Source organism: Physeter macrocephalus, chromosome 20 (assembly GCF_002837175.3).
Source record: "Physeter macrocephalus isolate SW-GA chromosome 20, ASM283717v5, whole genome shotgun sequence".
In the NCBI taxonomy this organism is placed as follows: domain Eukaryota; kingdom Metazoa; phylum Chordata; class Mammalia; order Artiodactyla; family Physeteridae; genus Physeter; species Physeter macrocephalus.
In genome coordinates this window covers 5,669,419-5,683,954 of record NC_041233.1, presented here as the reverse complement: position 1 = coordinate 5,683,954, position 14,536 = coordinate 5,669,419, and the positions used below count along the sequence as shown (strand labels likewise).

General features: G+C 34.3%; 1 protein-coding gene across 5 annotated transcripts in view; it reads left to right on the top strand.

Annotated features, from left to right (window-relative positions):
* ARID4B (AT-rich interaction domain 4B) overlaps positions 1 to 14,536 on the top strand; it is a 130,228-nt gene that overhangs the window by 87,494 nt on the left and 28,198 nt on the right. For 3 of the 5 annotated variants that reach the window (XR_449390.4, XM_007129766.3, XM_007129765.4), the window contains exons 13-17: positions 56 to 150; positions 1,345 to 1,442; positions 2,198 to 2,441; positions 2,745 to 2,920; positions 7,080 to 7,331. Coding sequence is in view for 4 of the 5 variants with exons in the window: in XM_007129766.3 (XP_007129828.1) it covers positions 56 to 150; positions 1,345 to 1,442; positions 2,198 to 2,441; positions 2,745 to 2,920; positions 7,080 to 7,331 (865 nt within the window). In the remaining variant the exon portion in view is untranslated. The remainder of the gene's footprint in view (positions 1 to 55; positions 151 to 1,344; positions 1,443 to 2,197; positions 2,442 to 2,744; positions 2,921 to 7,079; positions 7,332 to 14,536) is intronic. The other 2 variants (XM_055080827.1, XM_028482053.2) reach the window with 2 other exon arrangements.

The following is a 14,536-nucleotide window of genomic DNA, read 5'->3' as shown; positions in this document are numbered from 1 at the left end:
AAAAAAAAAAAAAAATGTAGCATGGTTCTGATATATTTCGTGTTTCCTTTAATAGGCACACCCATTAACAAGCGACCTGTACTTGGATATCGAAATCTGAATCTCTTTAAGTTATTCAGACTTGTACACAAACTTGGAGGATTTGATAATGTAAGTATTATGATCAAAAGTGAAACATGTTTTTCATACATGTTTTCTCATCTAAAAATTATCTAAAATTGTCTATTAATAAAAACCTAAGAATAAAAGGAAAAGAAAATGGAGAGTACAAGTTAGAAACAGTAATGTAAGTATTACGATCAAAAGTGAAACATGTTTTTCATACAATGTTTTCTCATCTAAAAATTAGCTAAAATTGTCTATTAATAAAAACCTAAGAATAAAAGGAAAAGAAAATGGAGAGTACAAGTTAGAAACAGCTAGCTTCCTGAGTCCAAATTTAAATTTAATTAAAGATTTTTAAAAATGAGCTTTCTGATTTACTGTTAAATTTGTCAAACTTTCATAAACTACCTGAGTTATAACACAGCCATATTAGTGGAAATTCTTTCTCTGTCTCTTTTCCATTAGACTATAAGGTCATTGAGAGCAGGGATCTGTCTTAATATTCTTTATATCCTTAATCTCTACCACTGTGCCTTATATATGTAGAAAACATTATTTGCATATATATGCAGAAGATCTTTGTTGAACTGAAGAAATTATCTTAAGGTTGCCATGATGTATGGTGCCCATCCAGTTAAGACTATTCTGGAGGAAAAAAAAGTGTTCTGCATTACTAAGATTCATAAAATTGCTTTGATTTATTAGCTTATATATTTTATGGGAAATCATACATCATTAAAACTTTTTATCTCTGTCTTTTCATTAAGGTTTTGATTTAGGAATGTGGATGTTTTCTTATTTATTATATATAGCAGGGTTTCTTTAAAAGTCAAATGGGGACTGCTTGGCAGTCCAGTGGTTAAGACTCCGTGCTTCCATTGCAGGGGGCGCCGGTTTGATCCCTGGTTGGAGAAGTGGGGTCCTGCATGCCGTGCTGCATGGCCAAAAAAAAAAAAAGTCAGATGGCCTAGTATTTCAACATTTGTAATTCTCTGAGATTTGTTAGAATACCAAAACTTACTTTAAAACATTGTTGTAAACCAGATTTTTGATTTAGAATTTATCAAGATTGATATTTTTCATTCCTTGAGACTGGAACCAACAAATATAGGAATATTTGTGTGTATACACACACACACACACACACATAAATATACACATATATATATAGTATTTATCAAACTTTTATCACATTCCCACCTTTTAATTTGAGAGTTTTCATTTCACTTTGTCCGTTAGATTGAAAGTGGAGCTGTTTGGAAACAAGTCTACCAAGATCTTGGAATCCCTGTCTTAAATTCAGCAGCAGGATACAATGTTAAATGTGCTTATAAAAAGTAAGTAGGTGTACTTGATATAGCTATATTCAATATTTTACCTAGAAAGCAGGATGGAATTTACCATATAACTGAGGCTAGTAATTTCTTCTAAGAAGAAATCAAGAAAGTTTTACTAGAGTAATCACTCTATAACAGCGTCTTATAGAGTGTATTCCATGAATACTAGATCTGTGAGAGTGTCTGTGAAGAAAGTTTTTGTGGCCAAGTAAATTTGGAAAGTATGTGTAGAAGTTAAAATGCCAAAGTTTTAAAGTCAAATAAACCCAGGTTCGAGTCCTGGTTCTGCCGGTTATTTGCTTTTTTGTGGCCTTGGACCATTTATTTGTTCTCTCAAGCCTCAGTTTCTTCTTCTTTTTAAATGAGATGATACTATTCGCCTCATAGGATTACTCTGATGAGTTAAATTTTACATGCACTCCGAGGTCCAGTGCCTGGCATATAAGAAGTGCTCAACAAATAGATGCTATTACTAATTCTTCTAATAGCTACTGTTGTTACAGTTACTACATTTAAGAGGATGACTGTCTTTTCACTTTTAGCATCTTTTTTAAATGAATTTATTTTTCTCTGAAAAATGTTTCTGTTTGAGTAAAAAAGATTGGGAAGAGCTAAACTAGAATAAATTTGAATATTAACATAGCTCAGTATCTGAGCACTTAAACAGGAGAAATGAACACATATTTTAAGAACTACAACTCTACAATAACATTTCAAAATGTTTTCCCAAATGTAACTTCTTTTCATATTTCCAGATACTTATATGGTTTTGAAGAGTACTGTAGGTCGGCCAATATTGAATTTCAGATGGCATTGCCAGAGAAAGTTGTTAACAAGCCTTGTAAGGAGTGTGAAAATGTAAAAGAAATAAAAGTTAAGGAAGAAAATGAGCCAGAAATCAAAGAAATAAAGATTGAAGAGGAGGAGAATGTAATACCAAAAGAAGAAAAGCCTACTGAAGAGGGTATTGAAAGAAAGGAAAATATTCAGCCCTCTCTGGTAAATAGGATACTGTTGATAGTCCTTTGCCTTCTTTGGTGCATTTTCTACATCCTCTGTAAAGACTACATAGTTAATTTATTATATAATTTTATACTTTATTGTTCAGGCACTTTCTTCATTAAGTGCTATTTTGTGTTTAAAATAGCTGTTAGCTATTTTTGCCTAGTGTTTTAGGAGTTTCTTAAAATAACTTTCTCAATATTAGTATTCATTGGTACCTCCTTTTGCTAACAATTAGATAATGGAATTAGGTTGACAATTTTTACTTTTGTTGGTATAGTTCCTCTGATCTTTTTCTAGGGAAGTAAAAAGAATTTGTCAGAATCTATACCTACACAGTCTGATCAGGAAAAAGAGGTTAATGTGAAAAAAACAGAAGAAAATGAAAATCTGGAAGATAAAGATGATGAGACAACTGGGGTAGATGAATCCCTCAGCATAAAGGTAGAAGCTGAAGAAGAAAAAGCAAAATCTGGGTAAGAAATTTGTTTTTGGTTAAGATGCATTTTGGCTGAATGAATTCTTATAATTTGCTCTTTGTATGTGTGTGTGTATGTATGAATCTAAATTTGACAAAATAAATGATTTAAATTTGCATTTATTATGTAAATAGTATTTGCCTCCTTCAGAGACCCTACTAATGCAAATTTGTAGCAAAAGATCATATTTTTGATCCATTATTCTTGCTCTCATCATGGAAATTTATGAAATTTCGAGCTAGAGAAAAGCACTTCTTACTGCCTTAACCTCTGCTGGATAACCAGATAATATAAATTTGGGAAGATGGCCTTCTCCAGTGTTTTGTAGATGGTATGTTGGCTCTAGATTTTGAGAATTGTAACCATTTTTTAAGCAAAAAATAAGAATGGAAAAGTGCTAGTAATTAGTTTTTAAAAAGTTAGAATTGTTATGTTGTGTTTTATGTGATAGTAGCATTTACTTGCTTTGGTCAGTTTGGGATAATGAATTACTTAGCAATGTAATCTCTGTACTGACAGTGGACCCCTGGATTTTATAGGTGATCTTTGACATCTGGTTTTGTGTCTGAGGTTTAAAAAACCTAAATATTCCCACTGTTAGTGGTTCTTTTAAATAAGTACAACCAAATATTTTTTTGATCATTTTCGTATTTTTCTGAAATTTGGCCACAGCATGCAGACAAGCAGGGAAGAGAAAAAAACCATGCTTAGATGAATATAGTAAAAGGTGTTTATTATATTTCATAATATATATATCTGTGTGTACAAATGTGTATTTCAAGTACTCCTTACTGATATTGGAAATTATTTCAACTATTAAGAAACTTAGTAAGTATTCAGCTCTTAGCCTAAAATCTCTGCTCATTTTAGTGTTCTTCTGAAATTTTGGCCACAACATGCAAATATACATGAAAAAACGAAACAAAACTGGGTTTAGATGAATATAGTATAAGTGTTTGTTCATTTTACGTGGCTATATTTCTGTGTGTGTTAAATGTATATTTGAAGTACTCTTGCTGCTACTTGGAGACTGTTTTAACTATTAAGAAATTTAGTAAGGATTCAGCTTTTTGTTGAATTTTTAAGTACGTAGACATTTCCAGAGCATCTACTGTGTGGAAAGCCCTGTGATTAGCCTGTATTTTCTCTTTGTTACTAATAGTTATCTTAAATTTTCAAGGTGGTACTTCAGCTTATTTTATGGTATAAACTATATTTTGCATATTTTTAAAAATCTTTCAACTATATGGCCTCTTTATTTACCACAGATATTTATAAATGTATCATACAACAAACTGAACTTTTCCTGTTGTGACTGCTTTAGAAGCGTTATGGGTTCTTTAGAAGCTTTATGGGTTAGAAATGTCCAAAATTGATCTCTGAATTTTATTAGATAAGTGCAATAGAAACTTTTATAATTATAAAGAATTAATGTATAAGTATTTTTCTAGCATATAAACTTTCTCTAAGTAATTAGCTGCTACGAAGAACTTTCAGTGTCCTTCCCTCATAGTCCAGGTATGGGAGAGTAAATCATTTAATTTATGTAAAATGTCTGGTTCAGTGCCTGGCCCATAATAGGTACTAATAAATCAAAGTAGTTTTTTTGTTTTTAATTTGTTCCATTGTAAATAAGGAATATGACATCAAACTTGGGAAATTTGATATCTCTTTGTGAGTTTGGATGAAAAGTTCCTGGTCGATACATTTGGTTTCCCAAACTGTAGTTCTGTAAAAGCTAACTAATGGGGCGTGCGTGCGTGCGTGCGTGCGTGTGTGTGTGTGTGTGTTGTGTTTGTGTGTATATATGTGTGTGTAATATATACATCAACTTAATTTTTTTAACCTATGTACTGGCTGCATTTTATACTTTGAAAGGCTCTCTTTCTTGGCATTCTGTGTTCTGTTTAGTTTAGTGCATTTACCTCTGATTTTGCCACTAAGAGGAGGAGGAGGAGAATATTTGCTTTGGCTGATAACCAGTAATTGTGTTGTTTGCTTCTCTATAATTCAGTGTATTATTTGAGTGACTTCTATTTGCTTTGCGTCTGAGGTTGACATTAAATGAGAATTTTTAGTTTTTAATTTTTGACTGCTTTTTAAAATTAATACAGAATATTAGGTGTTTATTCCAGATTAAATAAAAGATTGTCCTTGCTACCACTTTAAGTCAGGTTGTGCTTGCTGTCATTGGCATTTACCAGTTGTACTCAGTGCGTTACATAATGTAAGATACAGTTTAGAGTTAGTTTTCGTTTTAAAAATTTTAGACTTTTAATCTCTCATATATCTTTTATCTCCTTTATGATGATTCTGAGGTGCATGATAAATCTCTTTGGTAATCATCAATCTCTGTTGTAGCCACCAGAATACACTTCCTTTTCTACCTGATGTGCAGGGATACACTTTTATGATTTAAACAAGTAGTGTTCTTTCAAAAAAAAATCTTAACTGTTTTAATTTTATATATGTATACTACATATATAGTATATATAAATCATTTACTTAACGTTGTTAATAATAGTTTATCATCCATAACACCCTTTCTGATAATTTCTTAGATATTTCAGCCTTACTAATGAGTTTTTTTCATTATAGAAATGTTAATGTATTTTCAGTAACAGAGTTCATATTTTTTATCTCAGATTACAGCTGGATTCATTTAATATTATTTATTTATTTATTTATTTTTGTGGTACGCGAGCCTCTCACCGTTGTGGCCTCTCCCGCTGCGGAGCACAGGCTGCGGACGCGCAGGCTCAGTGGCCATGGCTCACGGGCCCAGCCTCTCCGCTACATGTGGGATCTTCCCGGACCGGGGCACGAACCCGCGTCCCCCCCATCGGCAGGCGGTCTCTCAACCACTGTGCCACCAGGGAAGCCCTCATTTAATTTTTTAAGTACCTATTTATTTGACTGTAAATGAGTCTTTAAAATAGGATTAATTCTTAAGGATCTTTGTAGACTCTGTGATGTGTTTCAGAGAAAATTGGCTCATTTGGTACTTTAGCATATAAGAATATAAAACTAAAGTTATCAGTGGAGGAAGACTTTTTATATAAACATTAATAGCCATTAACTTTTAAAGCTTAATTAAGTTGTCTTGTAGTTCTGTTTTATGACATTTATTCATTTGTCAGCTGTAAAGTGATGGATTCTTTTTGAGAGAAAACTGTTGTAATAAGTATAGACATATTGCAGAGCAAATTAAAACTAAATATAGTCCAGAATTTCCTATTGAAATTTATTTTTTTTTTGTAAATCTAGTGCCTGGAAGGATTTATAATTTAAGATTTTCTCCAATTTGTTGAATACAGATTTGTGGCTAATATAAAATGAATATGAATGCTCAGCTTTAGAAGGTGCATGATATTGAGAAGACCAGAATGGTTTGCATTGCTGCTTCTAGAATGCAGATGACTTTTAGTTTCATATTATTTGGAATTGGCCTCTCATATACCTATTTCTTCAGAACTTTAAAGTTGAGAGAATTGGTAGAAGAGGACTTGCAGTAAATATGTGTTAAAGAGAGCAGAAATTGTGTTGAAGTTTAGAAGACTAGAAAGAAAAAACCTGATGTGATAGTAATATGAAGTTAGTAGGATATTCCTGTGAAAGGTAAAGTAATATTTCATTTAGTATAACTTTTGAAAATTTAGTTGGAATTATTTTTTAAAGTTATTAAGGCTAGCCATTTGGCTAGTAAAAAGTTTTGTTTAAACATCCTGAGGTTGGAAATATTTGAATGAAAAATAATTTTTAGTCAGAAAATGGCTATAAGGTGTGATGATTTTTGTTTTTGTCAACTGAGATGTAAAACACTTTTACAATAAAACATGACAAAAATGTTACATTCGACCTTACTAGTTTCTTGCTATTCAACACAACTTCTATTCTTCTGGCTGTTGGACATTTTCTTTTAATGCACTTACTTTTCCGTTTTCATTTTCTCTGAATGTATCTTTCTGTAACCATCCATGGTCATCCTACACAGTTTTAGTTTTTAATATTAAATTGAAACTCAGAGAATATCATACACTTGGAACCTGCTGTTCCCGGAACAATCACAGCCACGATTTTTATCATTTTATGTGGTTTGGAACTGAAAAGCTTATGAAGTGTCTTTTATTAACTGCAATTTTTTAAACCTTTCAAGAGATGAAACGAATAAAGAGGAAGATGAAGATGATGAAGAAGCAGAAGAGGAGGAGGAGGAGGAGGAAGAGGATGAAGAGGATGACGACAACAATGAAGAAGAGGAGTTTGAGTGCTATCCACCAGGCATGAAAGTCCAAGTGCGGTATGGACGAGGGAAAAATCAAAAAATGTATGAAGCTAGTATTAAAGATTCTGATGTCGAAGGTGGAGAGGTCCTTTACTTGGTGCATTACTGCGGATGGAATGTGAGGTAACTTGAGTTTTAGCTAGTGATTACTACCTAAAAACACTTGTAAAATAATTTCCTATTTTAATATTTAACGAATTACAGATTTAATAGTATTCTAATTGAGGGCACAGTATACCACACAAAAAACACGTAGCTTTGGCAAGTAAGTGCCTCGCTCAGTGACTTCCTACTTGTTGTCTTCAGTAGTTCAAAGGTATCCTTAGTGTCTGGAAAACTGAAGTCTGTGTAGCTGATTTTTATGTTACGCATGTAGATTAATAGAGGCAACATTATTAGTGAAATGATAGAAAAATTTCTTTAAAAGGTAAAAGGGCTTTGAGCTTCTTGATGTCTACCAAGCCAGTTATCAGGCTTCTTGCTCTCTTGCGTTTTCAGCCACCTTGCTGCAGTAACCTCTTCTTTGTAATCTTGTTTCTTTCCTTTAGTAGGCAGGGATTTTAAAGTTGTGATTTCTTAGGAAGCTTTAGCTATTTCAAGAAAGCCTTATCTCCTCATTAACAGCTCTTGCATTACAGCCTTGTTCACAAGCCTCCGAAATTAATTTTTATGTTTGCAACAGTATCGTTGAAATGGTATGAGCAAGTCTGCTTGACTGAAATAGAGTGCACGATCCGGCTGCTACTCACCTAGGGAACTGAAAGGCGAGACTGAATTTTCTTCTTGTACAAGTTTGCTTTGGTTTATCCAAAGAAATTTCATGTTTGAATTTTATGCAAAGTTGGCAAGGCAGTTTTGGGATCTGAGCATTTTGATATCCTTTAAGAAAAACCTTGTTTATTTTGGAATGTTTGATATATTTGAAGTAGCCTGTGATAGAGTTTGTAGCCCTTGAAAAGGTAACCATCGAAGTTTTCAGTGGTAGTTTCACGGTGTGCCTAGTGTCTTCTTCAAGGAGGAATATAGTTCTCATGCTTTATATTTAAATTGTATTCTGTGGTTTGGGAAGTTTTTAAGGAAACATCATCGCAAATTCTCAGTTTCTTAAAAAAAATAACACTCTGTTTCTTAAAAGTACTATTTGTGTTGTCCTTCTGCAGCAATAGGAAGCTCTAGAAGCATTATCTTCTGATTACCTTTCTTAATTTGAGAGAAGTGCAATTCTGATCCATTCTGAAGCTTGGAAGAAAGTAGCAACATAAGTCATAAGGAAATGTTTAGGAGTTTTGTTTGGGACTTTTTCTTTACTATTTCTACCAAGAAGGTTAACAAAGTTTTGGATTTTAAGAATGCCTGTCATCAGTATTGTCCTGATGAAACGTAAGCTTTCCAGACACCTCTTTCAACATCGTGTGTAATTTATCCTTTTGGCTGTTGGTTCTTGCACTGCCCCTGCGGTGCATGATTTTCCTCACCTGAAGGGCTGACTGTTAATGATCATGTTCAAAGGAAGATACTTGAGATCTCAGATAGAGCTGTTATCAGAATATTTTCCTGTTTTTGATGTTTAATCATTTTGATTTTACTAAATGATCTTACTAAATATAAATGTAGAGGGAGTTCCACTTTGGCATAGGATGTAAATGTAAATGTTGAACATGTTAGTTTAAAGTGAGGAAGGAAAAACTGAATCAGCAGAAATTAATAATTACTAAGTAATGCCCACAAGACAGATAATCTGAGCTACATCATCTTTTACCTCTTTTTTTCAGTTCTTCTAGTTATTTTGCTAGTTTATATAATGAGGCAGTTTTCCTAGTGTAGTGGCCTTTATAAAATGCTTTAAATTCTGTGACAAATGGATAGAATTTAGGCGTTCTCAAGTTTCACTGTATTGAGGGCTTGATTATTTTCTGTTAATTATCTCATTAAACAGAAGGGACTTAGTAGATATAAGAATTGAGACATTCATAAAATTATTCTGCAATTAAGATGCAACTTTGTTAAGAGAAAATTTACTAAAGGAAAGCGTAATCCTATCCTAGGAGCACTTGGATTTTAGAGGGTAAAAAAGAATGTTCAGTACTTGAGCTTTGAAATTGATAGGGGGTTGGGTAGGGTAAGGGAGGATTTTAAATTGAGGCATTCAAGTTTTTAATAATATAGAAAAGAAAAACAAGACCTAGTTCAACAAGACACGCTTGTGTTAACGAGAAGGATGCCATCTACTTCTGACGACTCACACGTTTGTATGGTATGAACGTTCAAAAGAAGAAAACTTACCATCTTGATGAAGACCTGTAGGGTGGATCTCTACAGACTCCAGCATCATAGAGAAAACAATTGTACGTCAGTAGATGAAGCAGTTAATTTTCTTGTAGTCAACATAACAGTATTCCTATTTCTCTCTGGATTAATAACCAAAGAGTCTGTCTTATTGATGAATAAGCAATAATTATGATTTTTGCTGCTCCTTCATGTCTGAAGCTAATCTAATGAGGACCTCAACAAATCCTCATCAGCTCTACAACTGTTTTCCTATTATTTGGGGGATCTTCAGCTTGATCTCTGAATTTACACTTGAGATGTGCTATTAGAAATGAAGATTTATGCATGAAGTTTCATAAAAATAGTTTTATCTTCATTGGCAGTCGTTTATTACAACAGCATTTTGGAAATTTTGTATGGAGATGTTTGAGTTTTGTTTGATCTGAAACATTTTCCATCAAGCAGGTTTTTCTTAAAGAAAATAAGAATATCTTTCTTAGTTAGAAAAATACTGTTTTTCTTGTAATTTCTACATTTTTCCTTTTTTTCTAAAGTGCTGTCTAAACCTTTACATTAATTTTCATTTATGCCTCTGTTTCACAACTGAAAATCTTAATTTTTTTGTTACACAAGGTAGCATTTGGGCCAATTTTTTTTTTACTACTACAATGAGAAAAAAAGACATTTTTACATACTTACATCGCATTTATGGGAAATAGCCAGAATTCTGGATCTTAAACCACATAATGACTTATAAATGGTACAGTATTGCTACAGAATTTTTCAGATATGGTGGCCATATGGAAAACTATTGTCCAGTGCTATAGCATTTACTAGTTCACCACGTGCTTTTTTACAGAATTTTAAAAAACTCATCTAAAAATAGCATTCAGTATAGAAAAATGAGAAAGTACGTAAAAGAAAGGATCACTACTAATACTGTTGTGTTCTCTTTTAGTCTTTTAAAAAAATATATCTCCATACATTTAAAAAATTATAGTCATACTTCAGTAATTTTTAATCGTAGGCTCTCTGTTATATTTGTTTTAATTTCTCTTAGTGATGTTAATATTTTATAGATTTTTTAGTATCATTAGCTAATTGATTCTTTTCACTCTCAAGTTTCTAGGTCATGCCATAAAACATGAGATAGACGTTTGAGAATGAAGTTACACTTTGAAATTCACTGGCCATAAACTTGAGTGTGTTGGATTTATCCTTGTTCAGTAACAGCTATCCTTGTTCGGTAAAACAACCAAGCGTGTTGGAACTATCTAGGCTGCTTGGCATGGGATTTAAAATACATCAGTATTTTATTATGTATCGATGCTGATTTATTTTTCTCCATTCATTTCTACTTTGGCTTTCCATAATCAAGGAGTTGGGAGTTTGATTAGAGAATTTTTTTTAATATTGATGATTCGCAACTTCATTAAATGATACCCTTAAGTAAAAGAAAAAGAAAAGAGACACTAAAATTTCAACTGTAAAGCTCTTAAATAACTAACAACAGTTAGTTCTAGTCCATATTACAAGTTATAGAAAACTGAAAGTAAGATGAATTATACTTAAGTATATTATATGAAGTGAAAATGTATTTCATTTAAAAAATACCTTATTTTTCGAAGCAAACTGGCTCCTCCTTGGAGGGAGTGGGTGGAGTGGGAACTAGTAAAAAGCTTTCACAGACAAATGGGTTTAATCCCATTTTTTGTGAACATTCAGCTGCTTTTTATCAAATATCTTCCTTTATTTGGCAAACATAAGTTCAACAGCTATAAGCCAAATACTGTGCTTGGCACTAAAGGTACAAAGAAATAGTCCCTAGCGAGGAATTTATTGTCCAGGTGAGGGGAGAGCCTCTCCAGCATGGACAGCCCCGCCTCCCCTGCCCTCATCCTCTGCTTATGTTGCTCACATTCTTCAGTCATTTGTTAGAATCTTTTTTTTTTAACCCCCATGTTCTTCTGTTGCTCTTGTGTTGTTGCTTTGTAGTACCTGCTAGACAAAACCACAAGAATGCTGATGAAATCTAACACTCCTCCTACTCCCTGCCTGCACCTGTGCAGCTGATCCTGTCTGGAGGAAAGCAAACAACCACAATGAGTGGTCTTATTTTAAATTCATGACTGTGAACCTCAAGTGGGCGCTATATGTCCTCCTTCCATGCCCTTTCTCCTTTCTCAGACTATTTCATTTTTTTAAGGGAGTAATTTTTAATTATTACAGTTTTTATTGGTATAATTAACATGCAGTATTATATTAGTTTCAGGTATGCAACATATTGATTTGATATTTGTATGTATTGCAGAATGATCACCACAATAAATCTAATTAACATCCATCACCATACATAGTTACAGAAAAAATTTTTTTCATACTGTTTCTTATCTCCTCAAATCCCCAGCAACTCTTCCCCCATCCTCACTTTCAGCTGGTGACCTCATTGAAAAATTGAAATAAGAGAATTTCTACAGAAATTCCACTACATCACCTTCTTACCTACATCTGCTGCCATGTTTTCTGCCTTCTCATCTTTAGCCTTAGGTGAACAAGCATGCTACTATCTAAATTTATTTATTTGTTTATTTTTGGTTGCGTTGGGTCTTCGTTGCTGCGTGCGGGCTTCCTCTGGTTGTGGCAAGCGGTGGGGGGGGGCTACTCTTCATTGCAGCGCGCGGGCTTCTCATTGCGGTGGCTTCTCGTTGAGGAGCATGGGCTGTAGAGCACAGGCTCAGTAGTTGTGGCGCACGGGCTTTCTTGCTCCACGGCATGTGGGATCTTCCCGGACCAGGGCTCAATCCCGTGTCTCCTGCATTGGCAGGCGGATTCTTAGCCACTGTGCCACCAGGGAAGCCCAGCTACTATCTAAAACCCATCTTCCAACTGCCATACCTTCTTGCCTAAATCAGAGATATGGTCCCAGAAATTCTCCCCTTTTTTCTCATTTTCTCATTCTGTTCTAAACCATTCCCATCCACATATAGACCTGCAGTTATTTCTCTCATCTCAGAGAAAACTCATTCGAGCTTCCCCCTGCTTTCCCTACTGTGCTGTTTCTTTGCTCCACTTCCATCCAGCAAAAACAATTTGAGTTATTTACACTTGTTCTCCAGTTTGTCTCCTGTTGTTTTTGTGTAAACCCAACCCAGTAAGGCTTTCGCCTCCACCACACCTCCAGAACGGTCAACAGGGACCCCATCTAGCCGAATTCCATCCCTTATTTCTTGACCTCTTGTTACTTGCCTTACCTTAGTGCCTGAACCGGCTGATCGCTCCTTTTGTGGTACTTTTCACGTGGGTTCCGGCTGCTGCAGCTGCAACTACTTTTCTGGTTTATTTTCCTTTTCTACTTTTCCCAAATTGAAAACCACCCCTCAGTCATTCTGTCATTTCTTATCTTTATGTGTTTTCTCTCTTCTAATTGTTCCCTTCTTTTATTCTTCTGGTATCCATTTTAACTTATTTTACATTCTGTTCCTGATTTTCCAGTCCTGATTTGAGTCACTTTTTCTGATATTGAATTTTTCTGAATTATTTTTTGGAGCCAAAGGGATTTGACCTCCTGGAATATAACTTCCATGTAGGACTGTGGGTAAATTTTTTTCCATTTGTTTAAGCTTTTTATATTGGGACCACATTACTTTACATTACGGAAGTGCATTTAATTTTAAAACATGAAAAAAAAAAACCCTCAATTTTCATAATCATTCCATTAATATCCCTTACCACATCTAGAATGTTCTGTACATGCCTGGCATATGGTAACTATTAAACGAATATTGAACTAGATTGGACCTCCTGGCAACAAAATGGATGTAGAGCAGAAATTAAAATCTAAAAAAAGGAGACTTGTATATAAAAGTGATACCTGTGGAATATAGAGACTAGTGGGGAATTGGGACAGATGTGGCTTAGTTTTCTCACTGGAACCTCTTCTGTATCATTTTACATGTGGTAACTCTTTGCTTAACTTTTTGAGGAACAAACTGTTTTTCACAGAGCCTACACCATTTTACATTCTTACCAGCATTGTATTAGGGTTCCAATTTCTCCATATCCTTGCCAACGCTTGTCATTTTCTGTTTTTAAAAAAGTGTTTTATTTATAGCTAATCTAGTGGGTATCTCATTTTTTTTTTTTTTTTTTTTTTTTTTTGTTGTTGTTGTTGTTGTTGTTGTTGTACGCGGGCCTCTCACTGTTGGCCTCTCCCGTTGCGGAGCGCAGGCTCCGGACGCGCAGTCTCAGTGGCCATGGCTCGTGGGCCCAGCCGCTCGGCGGCGTGTGGGATCTTCCCGGACCGGGGCATGAACCCGTGTCCCCTGCATCGGCAGGCGGACTCTCAACCACTGCGCCACCAAGGAAGCCCTCTCATTGTTGTTTTGATTTGCATTTCCTTAATAACTAGCGATGTTGAACATCTTTTCATGTACTTAATTTTATATGATCATTTGTATATCTTTTTTGGGGGAATGTCTATTCACGCCCTTTGCCCATTTTTGAATTGGTTGTTTTATGTTGTTGTAAAAGAGTTGTAGGAGTTCTTCATATATTCTGTATACTAATCCCTTATCAGAGATGTCATTTGCAAATATTTTCTCCCATTCTGTGAACCCACAGAATTGTCTTTTCACCCTTAATAGTGTCTTTTTAATTTTGATAAAGTCCAGTTTATCTATTTTTTCTTTGTTGCTCATGCTTTTTGTGTTGTATCCTAGAAAACATTGCCAAATCCAGTATTATGAAAATGTCCCCATTTTCTTATAAGAATTTTATAGTTTTAACTCTAATATTTAGGATTTTGGTCCATCTTGAGTTAATTTTTATATATGATTATGGTAGTCAATTTTTTAAATGACCTCTTTGGGTAATATACAGAGCCCAACTCCTAATTAGCAGCCAAAATGGGATTCAGAGTAAGAGGCTTGAATGAATCTGATTGGAAGTGCTCGTGTTCTGTGACCTTTCTTCCAGTCCCTGTCTCCTTTTGTTCCTTTGAAGAATTTTGTGTCACTTTGCCAGCTCAATTTCCCTGTTCCTTCCCTGCCATACTTTCATTG